The sequence below is a fragment of the Castor canadensis genome, chromosome 5, assembly GCF_047511655.1.
Source record: "Castor canadensis chromosome 5, mCasCan1.hap1v2, whole genome shotgun sequence".
NCBI classification, from domain to species: domain Eukaryota; kingdom Metazoa; phylum Chordata; class Mammalia; order Rodentia; family Castoridae; genus Castor; species Castor canadensis.
Window position 1 is genome coordinate 112,058,350 of NC_133390.1, and position 27,312 is coordinate 112,085,661.

Sequence of the window (27,312 nt, forward strand, 5' to 3'; positions counted from 1 at the left end):
TTACCATTTGGCAAATATTTTGTTGAGCCCTGGCTTGGGGTCAGGTATTGTTTTAAGTAGACCTGCAAAAATGCATTATCTTTGTCTCCAGAGGGGCCAAAACGTCTTAAGCAGGTAAGTACTCCAGCTCAGTGGGTGCATGTACAGAGATGCTTTTTAAAAATTTGTTTATTTATATGTTTATACATTGTTTGGGCCATTTTCCCCCCACCCCCTGCCCCTCCCACAGAGGCAATTCCTCAAAAGTCCACAGGATAATAAGCTATGTAAAGAAAATTACTTTCAAAAGACCATAGCAAAATAAATGAGTCCATTTCTCTTTTAGGTTTGAAGTTAACAGGAACCATATTTTTCCACTCCTTAGGTAAGCACCCTCCCACGAGAGCCATACTTCACTCCTTCATTTGTGTTTTCAATCACAAAACAAAACTGCTTACTCAAAATACAAATATAGACTTTATTCAACACAACTTTTGACTGTAAAATCACAGGAGCAATGCACTTATTCTCACAATGTAAAACGTCAGAGCTTGAAAGGACCCTGGAATTCTAAGTGAATATAATACAACTACTAATGCAATTTTTTCTTCCTTGTGAATCTAAAGAGAACTTTATACTGTCTGGATCTAAGTCAAGGACTTTGAACTTACAGAAAAGGCCTTTCATATGATTTTTTTAAAGACTACATTGTGCACAAGTCAAAACCTCATTTGACACTCAGATGGCCAAGGTCACAACTTACAAGTGGCTTGAATTCTGCATGAATCGGACTTTGTCTTATCCTCTAACAATGCCTGTCAAATTTCACGTGCATATGAATCACCAATGAACGAGGTCACCTTCAGCACAGGGAAAGCACCAATGAAATCCAAGGATAAGAATTTGTAGATCTCTCCAGACTATTTTGGGCTTAGAAGTCTTATGTATCTGTTTCTCTGCAAATTTCCCTTAACTCTCTACTTTCAGCTTTCCTAGAAATACCCTTTGTGGGTAGCTCTGTTGTATTCATGAGCCTTTGTTTTTGGCTGAAACTATGAACTGTAAAATAGCACCATCACTAATCACATAGTAATAAGTGTTCTCAGTCTCAAAAGTTTGAAATTCTGTGTTAAAGTTTGAATCTGGGTCAGCTTGGATTTCAGCTGAACTGGTTTATCCCATCCTATGAGATCAGTTCCTAAGAGAATTTCTGACTTAATTAAAGGGAGAAGAAATTTAAGGTATTTTTGTTAACTTGTAGGAGACCTGAAGAAAAGAAAACTGACTTAAAACAGAGAGAATGAATTTTGAAATCACACACACACACACACACACACACACACACACACACACATACACATAGGTAAATATCAAAAACAATGGACAGTTGATGAAGAGGATGGTGAAAGAGCTTCTCCAGTCTTTTTCTCTTAGATTTTGTAGCTCTTTGTTGATTCTGGTGTGATACATTTTCTGAATCTCTCTTTTTTCTAATCAGTGAAATTAAAAATTAAAGAAAAGGAAAAACTCTTCAGGCAGAATTCTGCTGCCCTGTTTGTTCAGCAGGACACTGCAAGGGGACTTGGGTTGTTTCTCACTGACAAATTCCCTGATAAGAGGACACAAATCCTGGAGAAGGTGCTAGAGCAGGAATGGTAATGGTGGGAGAAGCAGGTTGGGCTGAACTTCAGTGTTTGATAGAGCGTTAAGGTTCCAGAAGGGATTCTTTTGGAAGAGGAATTTTGAAGCTTTCCCTAGGGGTAGGGGCTGGCCATTCACAGTGGTATCCTCCTAGTGTCACCTACTTGTAAAGAGTGTCTTTATCCAAACATTAGGCTAACAGTTTCACTTACAAGAACAATGGTGAAGTGGGTGCAGGTGGCTTATGCCTGTAATCCTAGCTACTTGGGAGGCAGAGATCAGCAGGACTGCAGTTCAAAGCCATCCTAGACAAATAGTTCTCAAGACCCTATTTCGAGAATACCCAACACAAAAAAAGACTGGTGGAATGGCTCAAGTGGTAGAATACTTGCCTAGCAAGCATGGTTCCTGAGTTCAAGCCCTAATACCACACACACACACACACACACACAAATGTCACATGATTATGATGACAAAATAGCATTTATTAAGTGTTCATTATGTGACAGACACTAAGCTCCACATGAATATTAAATTACCATCCTTATATAGTGTATGAGAAAAGAATATTTGTAGTTTATTTTGTAGTCAAAGAGACAGAGGCTTAGTGAAGTTAAATAACTTGTACAAAGCCACCCAGCTCATAAGTGACAGAGCTGAACTTGCAGAAAGATCTGTGTGATTTCAAAGCTCATATGCCTACAAATATAATAAAAGTCAGTGGTAAACACCAAACTCAGATAAATGACTTAGGAAGTAATGAAATAGTATAATTGCCATTGTTAAAAGTGTATGTGTGTATGTATGTGTGTGTGTGTGTGTGTGTGTGTGTGTGTGTGTGTGTGCATTCTGAGATATGGCTTAGAGAGTCTCCATTTTAAGTTAAATGATTGAATACTGGAATAATTTTCTTTTCTACTGCCAGTCTGAGATATTTCAAATGAGTTATGTTTATAGGTCAATAAAGATATCAACTTCCAAACTGGAATGAATATCTTCAAATTAAACATTATCTTTCAGATTAGGTTAGTGGAGAAAAAAAAGTTCACAATGAAATAACCACCTGGGAGAAAATATTTGCAATGTATATAACCAATAAGAGTGAACATAGCTCCAATTTGCAATGTATATAACCAATAAGAGTGAACATAGCTCCAATGTATGAATAAGTAACTAAATAAAATCAGCTCACCTGACAGATTAGTAAATTCTTTTTAGAAGATAATTGTGTTAAGATATACCTTATTCTTTGATCTAACAAAACCCCTACGAAGATCTATTTCATTTATACAAAGATGGTCCCTTATATAATTCTTTGTCACACTAAAATATCATGGAAATAATCCATAAGTTGTGTCATGTGTGTATAAAATATATTTTAGATGAAAAAAAGCGAGGCTTAGGTTAATATCTGTAAGCTGATTTTATTGTTTTACTGCATGCATTTTCATCATTTAGACATAAGGGTGTGTACAGGTAAATGAGTTGGTGCAGTGTATGGACAGGCTGGGAGGGATACACACCAGATTGTTAGAGGGTGGGATAAGATGCAGTGGGAACAGGGAGGACTTTATTCTTAGTTTTAAAGTTTGGGGATTAAAGTACATTTTGTTTTAGGTAATGTTCTTATTTCATAAAGTAAATTATTTCTAAAGGAGGAGAAAATTATGTTTTAATGATTAGTCATGAATCTAAAGACACAAAAATCTTGGACTTTAATGAAATAGCTCATGAACTAATATAAAAATAATGGAAACATATGGCATACTCTTTAAACATTTTTTATTGTAAAAGTTTAAGTATAAAACATTTTAATATATAGAAAGCAAGCAAGAAATAAGAATTTACTTAAAACTTTCATAGTCCTCACAATAAAGTAGAACAGTACTACCCTACTCCATAATGGTTCTCATAGACTGTGTTATTTCCTGTTTATTTCCAAACTGTACAAAATTTTGAGTACCATTGCAAAAAAGCAACGACACCAGTAACCAGTGCCTCAGGGGTAATTTTCTCCAAGGTGCTTCTATGCAGATGCAAATGCTCTTTTCATAAACGTCTTAACCTGCATACACATAAAAACCTGTACACAACATTCACAGCAGCGTTATTCATAACAGCCCCAAAATGCGAACAACTCAAACATACATTAACTGATAAATGGATAAACAATAAACAAATGTGGTAAGATCATACAGTGAAATATTATTTGGCAAAGGAAGGAATGAAGTACTGAAACTCGCTGTAACATTAATGAGCTTTATGCTGAGTGAAAGAAAACACTCACAAAATACCACAGATCATATGAGATCTGAAATTTTCAGCTCTCTAGAGACAAAAGTATGTTAGTGGTTGATCAGGGCTGTGGAAAGGGGTGAGGATAGGATGGGAAGTGACTTGCAATGGGTACAAAGTTTCTTTTTGGGTTGATAAAATGTTTTAATATTATTATGGGGATTGCTACAAAACTCTGGAATCACATTCAGAACCAATGAGTTGTACAGTGGAGTGGGTAACTTTTTACGGTATGGATGTTACACCTCTTTAAAAAGTCTTGTGGGAGTATTGTTCTAGCATTAGCTGTGCACGAGAAGGTTCTATGCAGTTGATCTTTCGCTTTTGGGTTTTTTTTGTCCTTACATCTCTGTGCTCCCTGAATACAACCCCAGGAATAAAGTTGGTTTATGTGGTTCTTCTCATATAGTAAGTATGTTTTCCCTTCCAATGTTTTGAACACATTTGAATCAGGAGCCCACAAACAAAAATAAAATCGAAGTAGCACTACCCACCTTCAATAATATGCTTTCTTGACAACCCTCTTTCTGTTTCAGCTCTGCAAAGAAAAAGAGGCAAGTGACTTTGACTGGGGCTGTGTGTTTTTGTTTCTTCTTCTTTTTTTTAATTTCGTTTCAAAATGCAGAAAGATACTGATTCTTACTTAGTCTGCATTGCTAATTTTACACCCTGTTCTTGGCACATTCTGCACTGGGTGCTGAAGAGAAAGGCTGGTGAGCAATAGCCCTGGTGAGCCCCTTTCATTGGAGACCCCAGGAGAGGAGTTGATTTTACTGTGACCATACCATGAGTCAGCTCTAGGCTCAAGTTAACATGTCAGCCAGGCACATCCTTTCTGTGTATAATTTGACAAACACTTCAACTCTCTCAGCTTGTTCTTAACCAATCTAAAGGAGAAAAAAGGAAATGCCTCCATATGAGGGATGGTGTGTTTAAGACAACCTGACCTGACTACTGATACTAACCTTTCTGAGAAAGCAAGCAAATTTGAAAGTACCTTTTGAAAGAAAGAAATTTAACAACTATTTTTTCTTAAAATAAGATGAACGAAGTTTTTCTTAAATTAGTATCTTAAGAAGACAAACCTTAATGATAGGGACTTTTGCCCTCCTTGATGATTTTCAAACTCTGGGCAATTGAAAAGTTGAGCTTTAAAGTGTGGTGCAGTGTTTCTCAGACGTCAATACTGTGGCAGGCTCTTTTAAACACATAGTCATTTACCATTCACCTTTGTGAAGGGATCTGTGTTCTGTATGGGTTAAAAGTGTATTTGATAATATTGTATGTAGTACAATGGTTATTGTGGATTGTTTCATTTCTGGGTTATTTCTACACTAAAGGCAAGGTTTTGTGTACCCATTGTGAGTCAATGGGTATTCATATTCCTTAGAGGAATGTTGCCTTATTTTTATACATATACTATGGGAATACGAATTTAAATTCCATCTTTCTGTCTTCATCACCATTAACAGGTTCAAGAAATATAATCAAATATAAGTGTGTGTGTGTTTGTGTGTGTATATGTGCTTATATGCATTGCGATAAGAAGATTCCTGAAGAACTGGCCTCTGCCTTCCATTTAAAAAAACAAAACAAAACACATTCCCTACCAATTATGGCGAGGCAATAACGTTTTTCTTGTTTCTGGTTTTTTGTTAAGATTCCAGTGCTTTTTGAGATTTCCATGAGAAGCACAGAGTGCACCATTTTCTGTTACATGTGCTAGCTTGCTCTTTTCTTACATGTTTGTCACAAAGGCCAGCCTTCTGGTTCTCACTGAATAACATAAGCACCAACTCGAACACTAGCAGGCTGGTCCATCAAAAGCTAACTCATCCTGTGAGATTTGTTCTGGATCCCACTACAGAGGGAGACTTCTCTTTCATTTGGCTTGACAGTGAGTGACACAGGTACAGCTTCATGCTATTCTCCAATGAGATGGTCCTTTTGATCTCCGCTTTCAGAGTCCTCTGCAGAAATGATCAGAGACTCACGCATAGAGCCAGACAAGATATTTTTATCTTCATGTTCCATGGAAAGCTCTGAGTTTTGGCAGATTTGAGTAGCTTTTCTTCTACTTTAATGCTTTGTTTATTTTCTTTTTCTGAAATTTGAACTGTGCTTCAGAAATGGTTCTAAGTATGACACTGGTATTTAAAAAATTTTCACCAATCACTTAGTATAAATGACTACATGGTTTTTCACTAAATTTCTTTGGGAATACCTTGCTAAAATTGAATCCTAGGCTAATTGCTATTTCTGAAGCATGAAGAAAAAGAAAAAAGAAAAAACCTCTTTCTAAGCCAATTAATTTTAATATAAGTTAAATGTAAAATAGGTGCCTTAAAGAAAAAAAAAAGCATTAACTTCGAGTTATTTCCTATCTAGAAGGGAAAATGAAAGGTATTTGACTTACTTTCCACCCCAGTAGAGTTTGGTGGTTATGACCAGGCTGGACCTCCTGCATATCAAACACACAGAGAAATAATAACTACATTGCATGTTATGGGGCTGAATCATAGTACAGCGCCAGAAAGAATTTGTTATTGTACTTCACATTTTAAAAAGATCAATAGAGATAAATTTGTGAATTCATGTCACTGAAATGCAAGGACAAAGGGAAGCAGAAGGCAGTGGTGTGAAGTCAGATTTTATAGGAAGGGAATGAAGGGACAAGATCTTTGCCTGGAGGTAGTGGACGAGGAGGAGGAGGAGGAGAAGAAGGAAGAGGAGGAAAAGGAAGAGGAGGAGGAGGAGGAGGAGGAGGAGGAGGACTATGACAATGGCAGCCATCTGGTAATGGCAGTGCAAAGTTTAGGTGAGCTGTAGGTCAGTTGGAGGGTCAGACATGGTGCATGAGAATGTAAGTAAAGGACTTCAAGGATGGATTGCTTTAGTAGCTCAAATGAACAGCCACTAATTAACACTCATTTAGAATTTGGCAGAATGTTGATTGCCTGTGAACTTTCCTGGGAGGAAGTCTGTTCTCTGCCAAGGACCGTGGACCCTAATGGTGCCGAGCATTTTCTCTCTGAGCATATCCTTCACAGGCAGAAACTCACTACACAGGACTATGAGGGGTTGGGTAAAACCTAATAGTTAATAAACGTTTTCTTTGAGTGTCTTATTAAACGCTAATATCATTTTAGGAAAACAGTTTTAAAATCCTTAAATTAAGATCTTACTGCTTTACCTCTAAGGGAATGAAATGTAATTGTCTGCAAACTTGTTACCTGCTCAAAGCCACACCCAGGGTTGGGAAATGCAATCACAGAGTCAGGATTTGGAGTAAGAATTCTTGAGCATGCTAGGCATGTTTTTTCAAATTGGGAGGCAGTTCTCAGAACAGTTTAGTTTCTCTAGGTATGTATTTCAATTGAACTGATCCAGGGGAAAAAATCATTTGAGATTCAAAGGTTAAGACCAAACTAAGGAGAATTTGAAACAAGGTATTTATAATTCCATCAGCTGTAGATTTGTTGCCTCGAGGCTCTCGGGTATAAAAGCCTAGCATGATTGATGATAACCAATGGGAAATGCAGGGACAGTTCTGACAATTTGGATGCAAAAAGAAAAAATTGTTGAAAATGTCAGCATCCCCATACTGCTGAAGTTAATTCCCTGAAAGGTAATCTGAGTAACAGCAATGGGAGCTCTACAGATAAATGTGCCTGGAGATTACCCTCCCCCCACCCAATGGCTGATGTACTTTCTATGTTGATCCATTACTCTTGTGATGCCTCTTATAACATCAATCTGCACAGGGGAGGCAGGTCTCCTTCAGCAACATTTTCTACCTTCAACAAAAACCTGACTGGAATTTTACAAAAATGAACACAGTCCTTTCGATTATTCAGAGCAGTCAGGTCTGCTAAAGCTTCCTGTTCTACCTAAACACCAATATAGACTTATATTTCCAAAGTTAGGTTTTCTGAAAAAATGTTTGGCTTATATGAGTGTGCACACTCACATTTTTCTTCGAGTAGTGAGAGTAGACAGTGGCCTGGCAAATTACCAGTGACTCCTGTGGAGGCTCTTAGAGCTTCCCATGGTAAAGAATAATGTGAGCATTATATAGCAATATACCCTTGCCTTTGTAAGGCTTTTGCACACCTTATCTCACTCTGTCACCATGACACTTCATGAACAGTTAGGCTGTCCATTTTATAGGGAGTGCAAATGAAGAATCAGAGAAGTGAGGTAACTTGCCCTGAAAACACAGCTGGCAAGTGACAGCCCAGGACAAGGATCCAAGTGTGCAAATTGAAACAGCTTTAAGGGGTCCCTGCTAGGGTGACATGGTTTACCTTTTCGGCAGTCTCATGTAGCAGTTGTGAAGCCATATAACATTCTGTAGTATAGTGATAGCTTGGGACTTTTTGTTCAAAACTGACAAGCAGCTTGTGAAATATGAATGTTAACCTATTTTCCATAGTAGATACAGGTGATAGTTCTGCAATTATGGAGGATGATGACTGAATGTTCTCTGGACATCAAGGGGGAAAGAATGCCTGAACACAGGGGCAGATGCCTCCCAATCCACCTCAGGTGTATCTGGCAGCCTGCACCTTGTTGCAGGCCTCACTGTGCTGACTGTGGATCTGTGCCAGAATAAATTTCTGTTGATTTTAGCCACCCAGTTGGTTGGTGGTGCTTCTGTTGAGACAGCCCTAGGACAGACGCAGTACCTGGTCAGGCAGGTTGGATGGACCAGCATTCTGAATGAGAGTGTGACTCAGGCATGATGGAAGACTGGGCAGGGATGTGGATATAGTTCCACTTTTAAGGTGGAATACAGTTATCTCTTAACACCCTTAAAGTCCCTAGGGGTGGGAGAAGAAGAGAAGGGGGAAGGAGAAGCAGGTCATCAAATTTTCTTTGGTTAGATTTCCATAAACGCATGGTTTTCCACTTTCATAAGGCAGCACCCCCAAACACACGGATCTTTGTTCTACCCTTCTAGTTTCCCATTCAGAGGGAGTTTTCATTTATTTATTTATTTATTTTTGGCAGTACTGGGGTTGCTTGAACTCAGGGCCTCCAGCTTGCTATGCCACTGCTCTACTACTTGAGCCACACCCCCAGCCCTTTTTGCTTTAGTTATTTTTCAGATAATGTCTTGCTGTTTTGCTTGGGGCTGGCCTATGCCTTCCATGTAACTTACCTTGTTGATTGAGATGTGGGGGTTTCACTACTGTTTGTCTGGGGTGGTCTTGAATGACCATTCTCCCAGTCTTAGTCTCTTGAGTAGCTGGGATTATAAAGCATGAGCTACCACGCCTGACCCAGAGGGAGCTTAAGTTATTATGTGTACAAAAGGTATAATAAAACCAATATTGAGCTGTAGCCTTTGGGAATGTCCCTGCTTCCTGACAGTTTTAGAAATACTGCCTAGATGCACCTGCAGAAGTACAAAGCTCTTGGCTCAGTTTTCTTCACTAACACGATAGCACTCTTATTTCCTTGGCCATCAGCAGATACTATTTCAGAGCAGAAGAGGACCCCAAACTTGTCCAAAGATCTTTGCTGGGTGTCCGTGCTGGGGAAGAGTTGGTGGTTGTGGCTGACACTCACTGTGAGCTGGAGGGGGACTGTCCCTCACTGCTGTAGATGCTATGCCATCCCTTAAACTTTGGCCACGGAGGTGATGGATTGGATAGGTAAGCATAACCCCTTGTGTTTCTTGGAGGGACCACTCAAGGCTAGCAGACGAAGCACTTTTCTGAACAGGGCTCCCAGGCACATAGGACGGATGCTGGCTAGTGTGTTCAGATAAGACAGCTTCAGGGTACTTAGCCCAGTGGCTTCTTGTTTCAACATTTATTTGCATCTAGAGTTGTTAATATAAAATGAATGGTGAACATAAAAATGTGTGTATAGAAAACCAGCTTCCTGCAGCTTGCTTCCTCCACCAAATTACCACAAATGGCAGTCAAAACTATGAAAATGTCACTTTCTTTTATGTACAAATATCTCATAAACATTCCTCTTTCTCTGCCCAACCACACAGCAATTCACTGTGATCAGTGACTAGCCAATCATTTAAAAAGCACAGTTAATGAACTCTCTGGCATTTATTTTCAAACCACTACACATCATTTCTTTCTTTTTTTCTTGCATTAAACTCAAGGCTTTATGCTTGCTAAGCAAGCACACTTAAGCCATGGCCACAGTCCAGTAAATCATTTCTTTACTAAGAGTTGATTTTTTGACAACCTTTTGGTCAGGTATCATGTGATTTTATTTTTTCCCTTCTCTGGCACAAATGATAGGTTTTTAAAAAGATAAACAAACAGTTACAGTGAATGTGGTACCTCCAGCCTTTCTTCTTGATGATGCTCCCCAGGATCACCTCAGCCCTGGAGGGGAAACAGATAATGTCTTAGGATGCAGTGTCCTGGAAAAGCAAGAGTCAACCCAAACACCAGAGACATTCTTTGTTTGAACTCTCCATGCCTACAGATCCCGAAAATAGAAGTGCTCTCGGCTGGTAGCATGGTTTCCGCTGTTTCTGCTTGTGCCTGCAGAATCCTGTCTTGGAGCATTGCAGAAACACCTGCCAAAGCCTGACATGCTGGCAGGAGACCACCTGCAGTCCTGATCTGAAGAAACAGTGCAGTCATTTGGCTGTTTGGTGTTTTTGAACCACTGATCCCATATATAAATATCCTATTTAGAGGCGTCCAATGAGAGTCAAATTTTTCTTTCTAATTGCTATGGAGCAATTCAGTTGTGACCAGGGAGGACAAGGAGACCTCCCTGTATTTAGACAGAAAATATTGACTCCCAGGTGATCATGGAGGAAAAACAAAGAACATATGTGTGGGTTTAGATGTCTCCAAGGCCAAGGCTGCAGATGCAGTGGTCCACATGAAAGTGTTCTGGAATGTGGTGACAGACTTTGTCATAGGAGCAAGATACAATGAGATATTGCAAAGTTTCTTTCCTGTTCAGAAGGCTGGGTCATGAGAGTCTACCAAAGACACACCACTGTCCTCTCCTCTGCCACCTCTCCCAGGGGGTAACCAAGATTAAGGAAACTAAGACGGTCTCCTAGATATTTCCCAAAAGGCCCCCAGAAGTACACAGACTCTCAGAGGTTTTGTGAATGGGAGGATAATGGAATTAGCCCTTTGTTCATTAGTGAGCTATATTAGGTGTCTCACGAGTTGTTATTTGACTTAGCCAGAAGTTTGGTCTTTGTTAGCAGGTATAGCCTACAAGAAATCATGGTGCAGGTTAGCTATGGAGTATGGACCAAATAGAAAGGAATTAAGTGGTACAAGTGTTCCTGTCTTTCTCACTGTTGCCATTTGCAACCTTGGATTTCACAGTGGGGTGTGATATCAATTCCACAATGACAATCAATCAATAATTAATCAAATTATTATCTCTCACAGTAGGAGAACAAACAGGACTCTAGCCGACTTGCTACTTATGCTTCCCTTTTTCTATCTTAGCCCATTTGGTACTTACCAGAATTCAACAGAAGAAATGCTAGGACAGGAGAGGCCACAGCAAGGAGCAAGGCCTTATAACTTCTGCTTTTTTTTTCTTGGACTCAACAGAAAACAGCAGGGATATGGGCTCTAAACATCCCTGATGGTCCTTAAATATAGACCTGTCCTTACAAAGGAGAAAACTAGGCAATGAAAATGCAGTTAGACTGTTTGATGGATCTGACTGGGAAAGTCCAACGGTTTGATTGCAGTTCTCCAGGGAGGGAGGTCATTAGGCCTGCAGGTGATCATGCTCAACACTGTCTTAGCTGGACAGTTCTGTCCAGCCATTTGGTTCCTTCAGTTCTGGAGCCAGACATTCATGTCTACTCCAGGAGGCCAGGGCCCCAGATTTATGCCAAAATGTGCTTGTTAGGCTGGGACCTAGATAGTAATCTGGACCTGAACAGTTATACTTGGAGACCTGGGCCAAAGGAACATCAGAGGTATGCTCTGCCTTACCAAATCCTGCTTGGAGCCCTAAAGCAGCATTCATTCAGGTCCAAGGAAAGGATGCAGCTAGAGGTGACTCCTGACATGAAAAAGTGAGGCCCCTCTGCAGCCCTTTATGTCCTCAAAATAGGCTCCGAATTCTCTCTTACAAAAGCTATTGATTTCTTGGCATGTGTGGGAATCCCACCTTTATGTCTGATCTGCCTGGAATGCTAGCATCGGTACAGGCTGGTAAACAGGAAAAACAGCCCATGCCTTCAGGGAGGCTGTCCCAGTTCTACTTGGTGCTTGAGAACTATAAGATGTGCTTATGAAATAACAAGACTAACTTTTGTACGTTAATCTTGGACTCTGCTCATTCATTTGCTCTCTCACATATTCAAGTAACATCTACCACTCTCCACTGCCACCACCCTGGCACAGCCACCTCTGCACCTTATGTAGACCATGATAAATACTTCTGGGTCTTACTTCCCTTCAGCCCATTTTTCCTGGATGGGCAGAGAGGGCTAGAGTGGTCAATACCGCCAATTCTAGTGACATTAAGGGAGGGGAGGAAGCAGCTTGTGGGTAAGGACAACAGCTCCTTTTCACCAGCTCTCAGAAATATCTGGGAAGAATCAGTTGGTTTCACAGACATCCTTTGAGGGACACAAACACGTACTGACTTACTTTCCAGCAGCATAGACCTCGGCAGTATCAAAGAGATTCACGCCACTTTCATAGGCGATTGTCATCAACCGTTCGGCAACCTGCAGGGGGACACAAAGGTCAGCCAGAAATGCCAAATGCTTTCCAAACCTGGAAACCACTTGTTTTTCTCAGTTGTAGGAAAAAGGACAAAAGAGGCTCAGGCATGATGTGGAAAGGAGATTCCTGCCCTCAGACATAGAGCCAACTGTGATTTCACTTCAAGTACAGGATTAAGGCGGCCCTCAGAGCACAGGGAGGTGGACAGATTTGTGTTTCCCCCTCTGCTGCCAAGACCTGGCTTGACAACATTCTCTGTGGCATCTAATCTCTCTGACAAAGAAGGTCATTTGTATCCCTGCTGACTCCACTCCTCAGCAACTTTCTCTAAGCCAATAGGTTTTGGCAGTTGGATGACTCCTGACCTGAAAGCCTGTGACTTTTCCTGGAGGCTTAGTAGACTGTGCTGATGAACCCAAGGTCAGGAAGAGCCATGACTGTTGTAAAACTCCTGCCACCCACAGTTCAGTCAAATCTCAGACACCATCACAGACAGACTGCTAAATCAACACAGAGGAGGCAGCAAGCATCCTGACTCACCAGGGATTCAGCTCTTTTCTGCTCAGCCTGCCAGAGCTCCTTTTTCCAACTTCTATGGTGCTGAATGCAGCAGTAAATGCAACAGAAGAGTAGAGGGAGAGCCACAAACAACAGCTTCAGGGGCAGTGATAAACAACCATGGAGAAGGGCCATTTTTTTCATTTTGTAGACTGATTTATTAGTTGTCTGAAAAATTACCCACTTCATAAATAATTACAATTGATTTTTCCATTATGTTTTTGGATGGTAGTCTAAAGTTGCTCCGTCAGCATTTCTAACATAAACGACTCTTCTGTTGTTTTGAAAACTGGCACATTGAAAAATTGTTAGGCTAACAAAACAGAGAACATGCAAATCCTTTTACAGAACAGTAACAAAAATGCTATTACTTATTTTGATTTGCTTACATTCTAACATATATTCTACCTAGAGGGTAAAAGTTAAGAGAAATATAGTTTTTTCCACTATGACTATCCTATGTTTTAGAAATTATTATGCTTGTATTATATATTGTCTTTGTGATATGGCATATGACATACTGGTGAATTATTATTTGGGAAATGTATAAAATTGAATCTTCTCTATGGAGAAATTTCAAGATAAGATGGAGAATTCTGAATGGACACTGGACTAACTGATGATGGAAATATTCTCAAACAGGATCTGAAGACCTAAATGTAGAATAATGAAAAAAGAAACTTGAATTAAATCTGAAGACTGATTCTGGCCTTGCTATAGTTTGGATCTGAAATATCCTCCAAAGGTATCTGTATTGAAAGCATGGTCCCAGAGCACTAGTGGGAGGTGGTAGAACCTTTAAGAGATAGCGCCTAGAGGAAGGAAGTGAGGTTACTGGAAGTGTGCTGTTGAAGGAAATATTAGATCCCATTCCCTTTCTATCTCTCTTTTGCTTCCTGGCTGCCATGAGGTGAGCACCTTTCTTCACCAGGTGCTCCCACCATGATGTATTGTCTCACCACAGAGAGACAGTACATTGTGGCAGAGAAACAGTGATTCCCTGGAATCAAGAGAATGTGGAATGAAACCTCCAAAACTGTGAGCCCAAATAAACCTTTTTTCCTTAAAGTTGATTATTTCAGGTTTTGTCATAGTGATGGAAACTGATTAATATCACATCTGCCCTACTATATACTAAATATGGGCAAATCATTGGGGCTCTCCATATTTTAGCTTCCTTACCTGCAAAATGGGGATCATTTTATCCAGGGATCTCTCTCACCCCATGGAGGCTGTAGGTCTTAGGAAGCTACTGCACTTCCGCCAACAGGGCCCCAAGAGGCCTGTGAGTCAGAGGTTCAGAAAAGGTCTTATGACACAATTGAACCAATGAGGTGCACAAGAAAGTGTTTTCCTTTTCCTTCTTATAGAATTTTTAGAAGCAGCAACCTTTTCCTGAAGTTACTGTTCTAATTCATGGCTAGAATTCCTGCAATGATTCCATTCTTACTACCTAAGGACAAAGCCGAAACACAAGAGTACAGGTCTGAGAGGATACCTGGGAAATGGAGCAGAGAGTGGTCACTGAAGTTTGCTTTACTCTTACACTTCTAGTTTAAAAGTCAAAATTATTTTTCTCCTGTCAGTTTAAACTGATTTGAGTATTGTTTATTGTTACCTGAAATTAAAGGCACTCTACCTTACAAATGAGAAAGCTTGAAATAAAACTGAAAATTAAGAATTAAGTGCTGTAAGATGCTAACATGTTCTTATTAATTTAAAGACAATTTTATCCATACAAGTAAAATATATCTTGGTTTTATGATGAAATGAAATCACCTTTGAGAAGTACCCGGCAGTTACTTAGTTTGGTAATATCCCTGCAAATAGTTATTCAATATATGGTTGAACTCTTCCGGGGGTAGGGACATCACCACCTCCTCAGGCAGTGTTGAAAATTGCACTGCTAAGCACATTATGGTGTGGTCATCCCTGGTGTTGTCCCATTTTTGCACCTGCCTTATGTTGAAACCATGTGAAGTCAGAGAGACAGCAGGAATATCTGGCTTGAATTTTTGCCCCATGGAACAGCTGAGCTGAGCAATTCAATCACTGGTGTGACTGGGTATGGCTGTGCCTCCCTTCCTCCTCTCTCCTGCAGGGACCTGGGGAAAGCCATAGCTGGTCTCTGGAAGGACAATAGCTATTTGTCTGGTATGCATCTGAGGTGAGTGCCTCTGCACTTCTTCTCCTCCTCCTCCTCCTCCTTCTCCTCCTCCTCCTCTTCTTTTTCTTCTTCTTCTTCTTCTTCTTGTGGTACTGGAGTTTAAACTCAGGACTTTTCATTTGCTAGTACTTGCTAGGCAGGTGCTCTACTGCTTGAGCCACACATCCAGCTCTGCACCATTCATAACAACTTTATTGTGCAGTTTTGAGAACTAGAATTTTGAAATGATTCATCTCAGTGGTCAGCCCTGCTGGGCTCACTGCAGCAGAGAGCAGACACTGAGAAAGGGAGAGCAAAAATTAGGTGATATGGGGCACTTACAGTTATCCCCTCCATTCTATGTAAGTACTGTGCACTAACCAATTGCACCACTGGAACACCTTGTGCCCTCCATTCTAAAAGGGATAATATTTTTGTCTTTTCCCCCTCCAAGCACCACTCCACACAATAGTAAGTTACACACATTGTGGGTTGTGAAATTTCAACTCACCTCCTGCCCATCAGATATGCTTATTTCATATCTGACGGGCAGTCTGTGGCCTTTGCTCTGCTCTCTGGGGATTTGTTCTGTGCCTTCTCTCCATACCTCTGCCAATCAGTAGAAGATACTGCAATGTGCCACCCAGGTCTTCCTTCTGAATGGAAGGACTTATTGTTCAAATTGTTGGAAATGCTGCCATCAAATGGCCTTCTGTTACCAACCCCTAAAAACTGTACTTGGCTAGAGTCAACTCCCCAAGGTCAGACCTGCTTCCAGGTCAGCCTCTATCCAATGACTGTTCAGCACAGGGATAGAAAGGCCGAGTCCCCTTTCCTTACCTTAAAATAAGTCTGTGGGACCATTTCAGCTCCAGAGCTCCCCATGCGGTTGGCTGAGATCATTGTTGAGACTGCTTCCTGACCTCATTGACATTTCTGTCTGCTTCTGTCCCTGGCTTGTGTTGGTCCTGAGAGCATTTCCTAAACACTGTCCTGCATGCTGATCTCCAACCCAGAGTCTATTGCCCTGGGAGTCCCATGATTCAGCCTCTGTGGTGACCTTTGCCACCTCTGGGATCAGGCATTTAGACAGGTGACAACACGCAGCTAAGCCCTCTCCCAGATCTGGTTAATTACACTGGTGACTGAGGCTGTGAGGAAAGCCACCATTACCTCAAGCATCTCCTTAGGGATGATATTGGAGCAACTGCGTTTGTCAAGGAGTTGTTCTGCACCAGGCTCCTGTCTAAGCAATTTACGGGAATCATCTCATTAATCTTAGCCAGACCCTGTCAAGAAGAGGCACTTTCTTATGTGGCAATAGCTCATAAGTAAACATTAGTAAATCAAGTTCATCAAAGGCAGAGGGGGATTGGACTCCACTGATTGCATCCACATCAGATGCACTGCCCTAGACTCCTCAGTGGTTTTGCAGGCAGAGACAAGAAAAAATCAGAAAACTCAAGTGCATTGATGTCAGGGGAGTTCTCTCTCTCTCTCACTCTCTCCCTGTGTATGTTTGGTGGGAGAAGAACAAGTCTCAATAAGCTGGCAAATCGGAAGTGGGGCAGAGAGCTTATATAGTGATTTTGGGAGGGATATATCATATGAGTGGGGGCCTTGGGGTAGCTGCAAATTTCACAATGGTCTGATTTTCTGATGCACAGGCATTGGAAAATCACCAGAGTTACAGGGTTCTATAAATCTGAAGAAAAATGACTGATTAGGAAGTTTTATGACATGTCTCTTTATTTCCTTTTCCTTGGGGGAGTTCTTGATGCTCAATGCCTGCATATCTCATGCCATGGAGGCATTCCTCAATAGCAATGATAAGAAAAAGCACTGTTTGGAATGAGCAAACAATGATCCCAAGGACTTTTTATAGTAAATATAATTACTACAGCTGCCATTTATCAAGTGTCTGCTACTTCAGCCAGAGGGCTACATAATATCTGACATGCATGATGTATTAATCCTTTTGATAGACCTCAAGGTCATCCTTATTATCCCATTTTACAAAGAAGGAACTGAGGCTCAGAGAGATTGAATTAACTTGACTAAGCCAGGGTAACCAACTACCCAGTTTGCTAGGACTGAGAGACTTACTATAATTTGGTCTTTCAGTGCTAAAACTGGGAAAGTCTTGTGCAAACTAGACCAATTGATCACATGAGTTAAAAATAAGTAAATAGATACATAAAACAAATGCATGTAACAACAGCAATAAAATCTTTTCCTAAAATAGCTAACCTTAATTCCAAATGCTTTCATTTTCTAACTGTTGAACTTCTACATATTGAGATTGACAATCTCAAGGGCTATAAATAGTCTAAATGTGAAAATTACAATAGATAATCTTAACCATATAGTGAATCTTAACCATTTCCCATGATTTAAACATTATCCCTATCAAATTTTGGGATCTCAGTATGAGTAATCCCATTGCACAGTGCTCTCTGAATTTTCTTTAATCAGCAGAGTGGAAGCCAAAAGCAACTTACCTCATCTGAAATTTGGCCTCCGAATGTCACCCATGTTCCTGGAAGAGAATAAGATTTGCACATTATTTATAATTATGTTTTTGATATTTTACATTATAAGAGGAAACTCTTTTACATCAGGGCCACCTCAATAGGTTGTGCAGGGAGTTCACAAAGGTGCTTAGGTGAGGAGCACATATGGGCTGCAGCATCTAGCCTTTCCTTCCCTTACTAAGTATCCCAGAGGGGTCTGCATTCTTCTGGAGGAAGGGGTGCCACCATATATGCTCATGTTGGCCCTGTCCTAAAATAATATTTCTTCTATATTCTACAGGAACAGGAATGCAGTCAGTACCAGTAAGTCCTCTTCGGCACACTCTCATTCTTGTCTTTCTTAGCTAAAACAAACAAACAAGCAAACACACCTGTTCTGAAAGTAAGAGCAAAAACATGTGTAACCAAAGTGAGCTTGAGCTTTGGTTATGGTTCTCCCCTTCTTTGCCTCCAATAAGAGTCTCTATTCTATATCCCTAAGTACCTTTCAAAAGGACCCTCTGAGATGTTCTTCCAGTTTCCACAAGACTCAGAAGGAGACACCAACATGTGGTTTGACCTGCTTTTTCATAATGGAATCTCCATTGGTTTAGGGTGAGGGTAGAGGCAGTAGCCAGAGTGAGGACTGGGAGGGAAGACAAGGGGAGAAAGTCATGAGCACATGCTTCTCCTTACATGTGTAAATCAAGAGGGAAGCAGACACTGCAGGTGTGTGCCTACCAGTCTCTGTCATCTCATTCACTCCCTCCCTCCTTTATTTTATTATTGTCTTTTGAGCCCTAATCACATGCCAGGTAAAGGAGCTGCACAGATGCTAGGGGTAATGAGGTGGCGATGCAATTTTCACTTCTCAGGAACTCACAGTTCACAATACCTCTTGATAAATGCTCTGATGAGGCAAACATAGGCAGTAGGGGAGGGAGGGCTCTACCTAGACTGGAGGGGGAGGCACTTAAGAAAGGCTTCCTAGAGGAGGTGATATCACAGGACTTAGCCGAATGGTAAAGGAAGGTATAAACACTTCAGATAGAGGCAAGAGTGTGGGGGCTGTTAGGCCAAGTGATGAAACCCGAATGCAGGGGGTGGGGAAGGAGTGTGAGAATCTAGAGCCAAGCATAGTTGGTATTTGTGGGAAGTATGAAAGAAATGTTGTTGGAAACTTATATTCTGGATTTCATAGTAACAGTCCTAGCTACCATGATGGAGCACCTTACAAATGTCAGACAGAATGCTAATCATTTTGACAAACATATAAGCCAATTTTATCCATGTTTTCAGTTGAGCAATCTAACATAACCAACCCTAAATAAGTGAGATACCCAGGCTTTTCCAAACATAATTGGTTTCTAGAAGACTGTTCCCTTTACCACACCACCCTGTTCCATTAGAATACGACCAAATTAATATGACCCTTGAATTTCATACCCTGTAGAAGTATGTTGATGGAATTATATCTCTTCTCTTGGTTCTCAGGAACTAAACAAAGGTAGGTTATAAACTATCTTTCTGTTACACTCTATATCCCCAGAGGTTGCAAATGGACAGCTACAGATTACACTCAGCTTACACACTTGTTTTGCTTGACTAGAATGGATTTGACTCAGTTTTAATAAATTTTGAAGGAGTTACCAATACTTAAACACTTAGGAGATTTTTCTTGAAATTCTCTGATTTCTAGCTTCTCTTGACAACAGAGGGTCAGTGTCCCCACAAGGTAGCATGCTGGAAATTTGAGGGTCAGTGTTGTTGGAAAGTGCTATGCCCACCCCAGTTAGTGAAAGCCCACATCTTCCTGTTATGTTCCTAATACTGAAATCAAATAGTGTTGTTATTTATTACCATATGTTTACTACCAGTTTTCTTATAGCAAAATAAGAGGAAAATGAACTTGTATATTTCCCAAGATAAAGAATTTTGTATTTTAAGAAAAAAAATACACGATTTCTTTTTTGGTAGATAGCAAGAATGCACTTTCTTTTTTGGTAGATAGGGAGAATATTCAAACAAAGAATGTTTGCACAGAAAAATCTCATTTAAGGCACCATAATCAAACAAACCATGACTGGTGTATGGGCATTGAAAAGATGGGCATTGAAAAACTTAATGGACTGAAGAAATGGTAGCATTTATTTATGAATGAGAACAAAATATAAATGCTGTTCTCTATTAAGTGAAAAAATTGCCTGGGCCTCAAAACCTTTTTACAGAAAACCCATTTATAAAAGAGTCTCTTTTAAATGCTGCAGAAATTGTGTGTTCAGAGCATAAACAAGCATTTGCAAATGTTAGCATAACCAGCAATTTTGTAGCTCAGCATGAAAAATATGGTTGAGCACTTTCTGGACAAGTTAAATTATTGGTGACATTTTCTATTGCCACCAATGAGACTGCAGATATATAAATAACAGCATGCTGTTAACTGAATTTATTTATTTTTGAAGGGGTCAAAGAACTTCTAGACAAGGAGCCAATGAAAAACAAAACATCAAGAAATGACTTGCCTTGTGTGATGAGGAGGGTCTCAGACCACTTAGAAGTAGAACACACTGGCCAAAGTCACTCACATAGATGAGCTCTTGGGATGGGTGGTGTGTCAAGTCTGTCAAGCCACAGACTAGAGAGGGTACTGTTTTGTAGGGACACTATACCTATTTCCCTTAATTTCTTCACTTATCAGGAATTGCCTTGGGCTAAAGAGCTAAAATGGGACAAGCCATGGGTTCAGTAATTAATACTACAAATTAGCTGTTCTTCTTCTATGTCCTCAAGCAAAATCATGTCAATATTTGATTAATAAATTTGCTGGCTTACTTGTGCTGTGGTGCTGAAGATACTTTCTTAACTGTTCATATCACAAAAGGTGATGGTCCTGTCTCCAGCAAGCAATGAAGATCGGCCCAAGTCTTCAGCTTCTTTCTGACATTGCAACTCACCCTAACCTTTGAAAATCTTTCTAGAAGGACATTCACAAATGCAGATGCTCCTCAACTTACAATGGGGTTATATATCCTGCTAAATCTATCACAAATTGAAAAATATCTTAAGTCAAGTACATTTACTACACTTAACTGGCTTAGCAACACAGCCTGCTGTAGAGTACCAGCTGTCTTCCCTCATGATCGTGTGGCTGATTGTGAGCTCTGCCTCCCTGCCACTACCCAGAGTCATAAGAGAGTATTATATCACATATTGCTAGGCCAGAATAAAGATCAAAATTCAAAGTATGAATTTTTTGCCTAGCATGCACAAGGCTGTGGGTTCAATACCACTGCCAAAAGGTTAAAAAAAGAAGAAATTGAGGTACAGTTTCTACTAAATGTGTGTTGCTTTTGTATCATCATAAAGTTGAAAAATGGTTAGAGACTGTGTTTTTACAAATACCTCACTTGCTTCTCCTGGTGTTAAAAACTTGAGTCTGCAGCAGCCCACGGAACTTTCTACAAAATAGATCATATCTTAGGACACAAAGCAAACCTCAGTAAATATAAGATAATAGAAATAACTTCCTGCATTCTATCTGGTTACAATGCTTTAAAACTAGAACTCAACAACAAAAACAACAGCAGAAAACATGCAAATGTTTCATGCAAATTATTCAGCAAAAGGCTGAATAATACATTGCTCAACGATCAGTGAGTCATAGCAGAAATAAGAGAGGAAATAAAAAGTTTCCTGGAACTTAATGAAAATGAAAACACAGAAATGACCTACCAGAACCTATGGGACACAGCAAAGGCAGTCCTAAGGGGAAAGTTTATAGCCATGAGTGCATATATTAAAAGGACAAAAAGATTTCAAATAAATGACCTAATGTTACATCTTAAACTCCTAGAAAAGCAAGAGCAAGCAAAACTCAAAACAAGCAGAGGAGAGAAATAACAAAAATAAGGGCTGAAATTGATGAACTAGAGACCAAAAAGACCATACAAAGAATCAATGAAACAAAAAGCTAGTTCTTTGAAAAAATAAACAAGATTGACAAACCCCTGGAAAATCTGACTAAAATAAGGAGGGAAAAGACCCAAATAGCAAAATCAGAAACAAAAAAGGGGAGTTTAACAACAAAGACCACAGAAATCCAGGGAATCATCAGAGACTACTTTGAGAACCTATATTCCAATAAATTGGAAACTCTTGAAGAAATGGACAAATTTCTGGATGCTTATGACCATCCAAAACTGAACCAAGAGGATATTAATCTCCTAAACAGATCAATAACATGTAATAAAATTGAAGGAGCAAATAAGTCTCCCAAAAAAGAAAAGTCCAGGACCTGACAGATTCTCAACTGAATTCTACCAGACCTTCAAAGAAAAACTACTACCATCACTCCTTAAACTTTTCCATGAAGTTGAAAGGGAAGAAATACTGCCCAACTCATTCTATGAAGCCAGTATTGCACTCATCCGCAAACCAGACAAGAACACATCCAAAAAGGAGAACGACAGGCCAATCTCCTTAATAAACATCAATGCAAAAATCCTCAATAAAATAATGGCAAACCAAATCCAGCAACACATCAGAAAGATCATTTACCAGGACCAAGTTGGTTTCACCCCAGGGATGCAAGGATGGTTCAACATATACAAATCAATAAATGTAATACAGCACATTAACAGAAGCAAAGACAAAAACCACTTGATCATCTCAACAGATGCAAAAAAAAAGCCTTGGTTAGATTCAATACCACTTCATGATAAAAGCTCTAAGAAAACTAGGAATAGAAGGAATGTACCTCAACATTGTAAAGACTATATATGACAAACCTATAGCCAACATCATACTTAATGGGGAAAAACTGAAACCATTCCCTCTAAACTCAGGAACGAGACAAGGGTGCCCACCCTCCCCACTCCTATTCAACATAGTCCTGGAATTCCTAGCCAGAGAAATAAGGCAAGAAGAAGAAATAAAAGGAATACAAATAGGTAAATAACCAGTCAAAATATCCCTATTTGCAGATGATATGATCCTATACCTCAAAGACCCAAAAAACTCCACCCAAAAACTTCTAGATACCATAAACAGCTTCAGCAATGTAGCAGGATACAAAATCAACTTACAAAAATCAGTAGCCTTTCTACACCAATAATGAACAAATTGAGAAAGAATACAGGAAAACAATTCCTCAGAAAAAATAAAATACCTAGGAGTAAACTTAATGAAGGACATAAATGACTGCTTCAAGGAGAACTACAAACCACTGAAGAAAGAGATTGAGGAAGACTACAGAAAGTGGAAAGATCTTTCGTGCTTATGGATTGGTAGAATCAACATAGTAAAATGGCTATACTACCAAAAGCAATCTACATGTTCAATGCAATTCCCATCAAAATCCCAATGACATTCATCACAGAGGTTGAAAAATCTACCCTAAAATTCATTTGGAAACACAAGACACTGTGAATAGCCAAGAAAATACTGAGTAAAAAGAGCAATGCTGGAGTATATACCCAACTTCAAACTACACTGCAGCACTATAGCAATAAAAACAGCATGGTACTGGCACAAAAACAGATATGAAGACCAGTGTAACAGAATTAGAGGACCCAGATATGCATCCACACAGCTATGCCCACCTCATTTTTAACAAAGGCACCAAAAACATATGATGGAGAAAAGACACCTCTTCAACAAACGATGCTGGGAAAAGCGGCTATCTATCTGCAGAAAACTGAAACTAGATCCATGCCTGTCATGCTGTACTAGTATCAACTCAAAGTAGATTAAGGACCTTAATATCAGATAATACACAAAAGAGCAAGGAGTACCCTGGAAATAATAGGACTTCCTCAGTAGAACTCCATCAGCTCAGCAACTAAGAGAAAGGATGGATAAATGGGATTACATGAAATTAAAAGGCTTCTGCACAACAAAAGAAATGGTCTCTAAATTGAAGTGACCACCCAGAGAGTGGGAGAAAATATTTGCTAGCTATACATCAGACAAAGGACTGATAACCAGAATATACAGGGAGCTCAAAAAACTAAACTTCCAAAAAAAAATCAATGAACCAATAACAAAGTGGGCAACTGAACTAAACAGAACTTTTTCAAAGAAAGAAGTCCAAATGGCCCAAAAACATGAAAAAATGTTCACCATCCCTGGCCATAAGGGAAATGCAAATTAAAACCACACTAAGATTCCACCTCATCCCTGTTCAAATCTTTACATAAAATAATCATACATGCATATGATCATTTCACTTCCCCCTCAGAGTATTTAGTTATTTATAATGCTGTTTGTCTGCTTTTTAAAATTAGGATATATTTGTTGTACATGGGGGATTCATCATGACAGTTCCAAATGTGATTACATTTTACATTGCATAGATTTCTCCATGTTCTCTCCACCTGGACCCCTTCCTGCCCCATTTGAAGCAATTGCAAGTGGTTTCCTTGAAGTCCACCAACCATATTCCCTCACTTTAATCTCCTCCTTCACCATTCCGTCTTCCACAAATACTTCTTCCAACATTCTGTATCTATTTTACATCCTGTAATTTATTATTAATTTATAAATCTATTTTCAAAGGGGTTCTCAGTGTATCCTGCTTTGTTTATACTTTACTTTGGTCAGTTCAACACCATCTATTACTCTCCCTAACTCCTTAATCCAACCCCATTGTTCTACAGCTTTTAATACACATGACAGTAATGCAATACATATGTTTTTAAGGAAATATTAAAATAATTTGCAATCCAAACCATAACTTCTAGAGCTGAAAAATGAAAAGCTAAAAGAAAATAAGTAAGGCTTAGAATGATTTCTTCAGGTCTGTAGATAATTTACAATTAAATCATCCAGTTTCTTTATTAAATATAGGGGTGGAACCCAGGACTTTCTCTATATTAGGCAATGTCTCCAAATCTGAGCTATATATCCTAACTTGGGTCTTTAGTGTTGCTGTTTTTTCTTATAATAGGGTGTAAGTATGTACTCCAAGGTTTTCTTGTTTTCTCTGTGTAGCCCAGTAACAGTTAAACTTCACATACACCTGCTACATCCTCCTGAGAGCTGGATTTCAGCCTTGTACCCCAATGCCTGTGCAAAATAAAATAATCTTCCATTGAGCACCTAAAAAAAAAAAAAAAAACACCACCACCAACAAATGTTGGAGAGGATGTGGGGAAAAAGGAACTCTTATACACTGCTGGTGGGAATGCAAGCTATTACAACCACTTTGGAAGACAATATGGAGGCTTCTTAAAAAACTAAACAAAGATCTGCCATATGATCCAGCAATACTACTTCTAAGGATATACCCAAAGGAATGCAACATAGGTTGTTCCAAAAGCACCTGCACACCCATGCTTATTGCAGCACTATTCACAATAGCCAAGCTATGGAAACAGCCAAGGTGCCCCACAACTGACAAATGGATCAAGAAAAAATGGTATTTATACACAATGGAATTTTACTCAGCCACAAAGAAGAATGAAATTTTTTCATTTGCAAGTTAACGGATAGAACTAGAAAACATCATCTTGAGTGAAGTTAGCTAGGCTCAGATAACCAAAAATCACATGTTCTCCCTTATATATGGATTATAGACCTAAAACAAATGCAGTAATATTATTGGACTTGGGTCACACACTAAGGGGAGAACATGCACGGGAGAAATAGAGAAAGGGAAGGAAACCTAAAACATAAATGTGGTTGATATGCTCACTGTTGAGGAGCAAAGAAAGTAATCTTAAACAGGCAGAGGCCATTATGGGAAGGGGACCAGGAAGCAGTGAATAGGTTGGATAGAAATGAACAAATGTGGGTTGCAATACATAAGTGCATGGAAGTAACACTAGGAATCTCTCTCTATAGCCGTCATTATCCTAGACTAGCAAATGTCTTTCTTATTATCAGTTATGTTTTCTCTTCAACAAAATCATAAAAGAAGAGGGTGGAACAGGTTCTGCCTGTTCAAGGGGGGGTTCAAGGGTGGGGGGTGGAGGGGGAGGTGGCCCAAACAATGTATATACATAGTAAGTAAATGTAAAAACAATAGAATGAAAGGAGAAACAAAAAATTGAGTCATTTGTTAAGGAGTAATTTGGTCCACTTTCCTATGCTACACTGAGTTACCAGAAATGAAAACAATAGCCTGACATTCATTTTCCAAAATTGTGCATTTAAATCTGTATTCCAAAGAAGTTCTCTAATTTCAAACTCCATGAAAATGAACTAGTAATATTTAGCTTACATTTCTTAATTAATTATTGATAGTACTAATGAAGGGCTGTGATTTGAAATTATTAAACTGTAGTACCAAATGTTATTGAAGATTAAACAGGAAAAATATTGAAAGCCAGGATAATACACACATCTTTGAGGAGCTCATTCTACATGGAAGAACCATTCACAGTGATTCTATCCATGTTGGGAAGAGCCTGTCTTTAGGAGCAGCTCTGTTCCAAAATGAATCTGGAAAAACACTCTCCACCCCTGGTTTAAGTATTTAAGACTGCACTGTATACATTGCACTGAAAAATATGGAGAAACTGAAAGACATTTTGGTGCAGAAGAAAAGACCTTAGGTCAAAGCAGTAATGAATTCTGAAAGAAAATATAATTACGTATGTTCTTTTTATTAGTTTAATTATTAATAGCACAGGAATCTAATATATGTTTATATTAAGTTACTGCTGTGGTTTGAATGTGGTTTGTGTCCCCTCAAAGGTTTGTATGTTGGGAACTAGGTCTCCAGAGTGGTGCCGTTGAGAGGTGGTGGGACCTTTAAGAAGTGGGGTTCTAGTGGGAAGTCCTTAAGCCATAGTGTGCATGAGGTAGCTCTCCTGCAAGCCTTGGTACTTCTCTGTAATAAGAGGAGCAAGCCTGGCCCCTCTTGTCCCCTCTGCTCTTGGTCTGCTTGCTCCTGCATGCCTGCCTATCATGCTGTCCTACCATCCATTACCCTCATCAGAGGCCAAACCAAGCCCCTCTTCCTGACCGCTCCCCCCAGTCTTGGACTTTGGGCCTCCAAACTTTTAGCTAAATTTTCTCCTTAAGTAGCCTGTGTCAGGTATTCCATTATAGTAATGGAGAACTGACTAATATTATTATATACCCAATAATAATTTAATAAAGTATGTCCCTTTTTAAGAGTTTGTCATTCTTACTTTCAACTTACTTCAAGGGGGCTACCTCTCTGGCCTTTAGACACTTGCTACTAATTTGTTTTAGAGTTGTTTATAGACTTTGTGTCTTTTACTACAGAGTAAGCTGACTGAACACCAAGATTTTATTTTATTCATCTTTATATCTCCAAAATCCTAGAATAGACGTGAGTACTTAGTAGATGGTCTGTAAGTGTTGGTTAAATTGAGTGCAATTACCCTTTCTATCATCAGTCTTCAAAATATTAGGATAACTTCCTACCAAACATTTATTTTGATTTACAGAAAAATGGATTATGCTCATTAATAATCTTCAGTTCTTCTAGTCTCTAGATGGCTGAGAT

At 39.4% G+C, this 27,312-nt stretch overlaps 1 protein-coding gene and 1 long non-coding RNA gene across 6 annotated transcripts in view; one reads left to right on the forward strand and one right to left on the reverse strand.

The window, feature by feature from the left end:
* LOC141423307 (uncharacterized) overlaps positions 1 to 15,422 on the forward strand; it is a 45,848-nt gene extending 30,426 nt beyond the window's left edge. For both annotated transcript variants that reach the window (XR_012448065.1, XR_012448064.1), the window contains exon 3: positions 365 to 15,422. This is a non-coding gene — a long non-coding RNA (uncharacterized lncRNA). The remainder of the gene's footprint in view (positions 1 to 364) is intronic.
* The window catches only part of Kcnab1 (potassium voltage-gated channel subfamily A regulatory beta subunit 1), a 388,256-nt gene that overhangs the window by 58,190 nt on the left and 302,754 nt on the right, over positions 1 to 27,312 (reverse strand). For all 4 annotated transcript variants that reach the window (XM_074073924.1, XM_074073925.1, XM_074073926.1 and 1 more), the window contains 5 exons: positions 17,823 to 17,860; positions 12,540 to 12,619; positions 10,230 to 10,274; positions 6,332 to 6,376; positions 4,410 to 4,453 (listed from right to left, as the gene is read on the reverse strand). In XM_074073924.1, the coding sequence (XP_073930025.1) occupies positions 4,410 to 4,453; positions 6,332 to 6,376; positions 10,230 to 10,274; positions 12,540 to 12,619; positions 17,823 to 17,860 (252 nt within the window). The remainder of the gene's footprint in view (positions 1 to 4,409; positions 4,454 to 6,331; positions 6,377 to 10,229; positions 10,275 to 12,539; positions 12,620 to 17,822; positions 17,861 to 27,312) is intronic.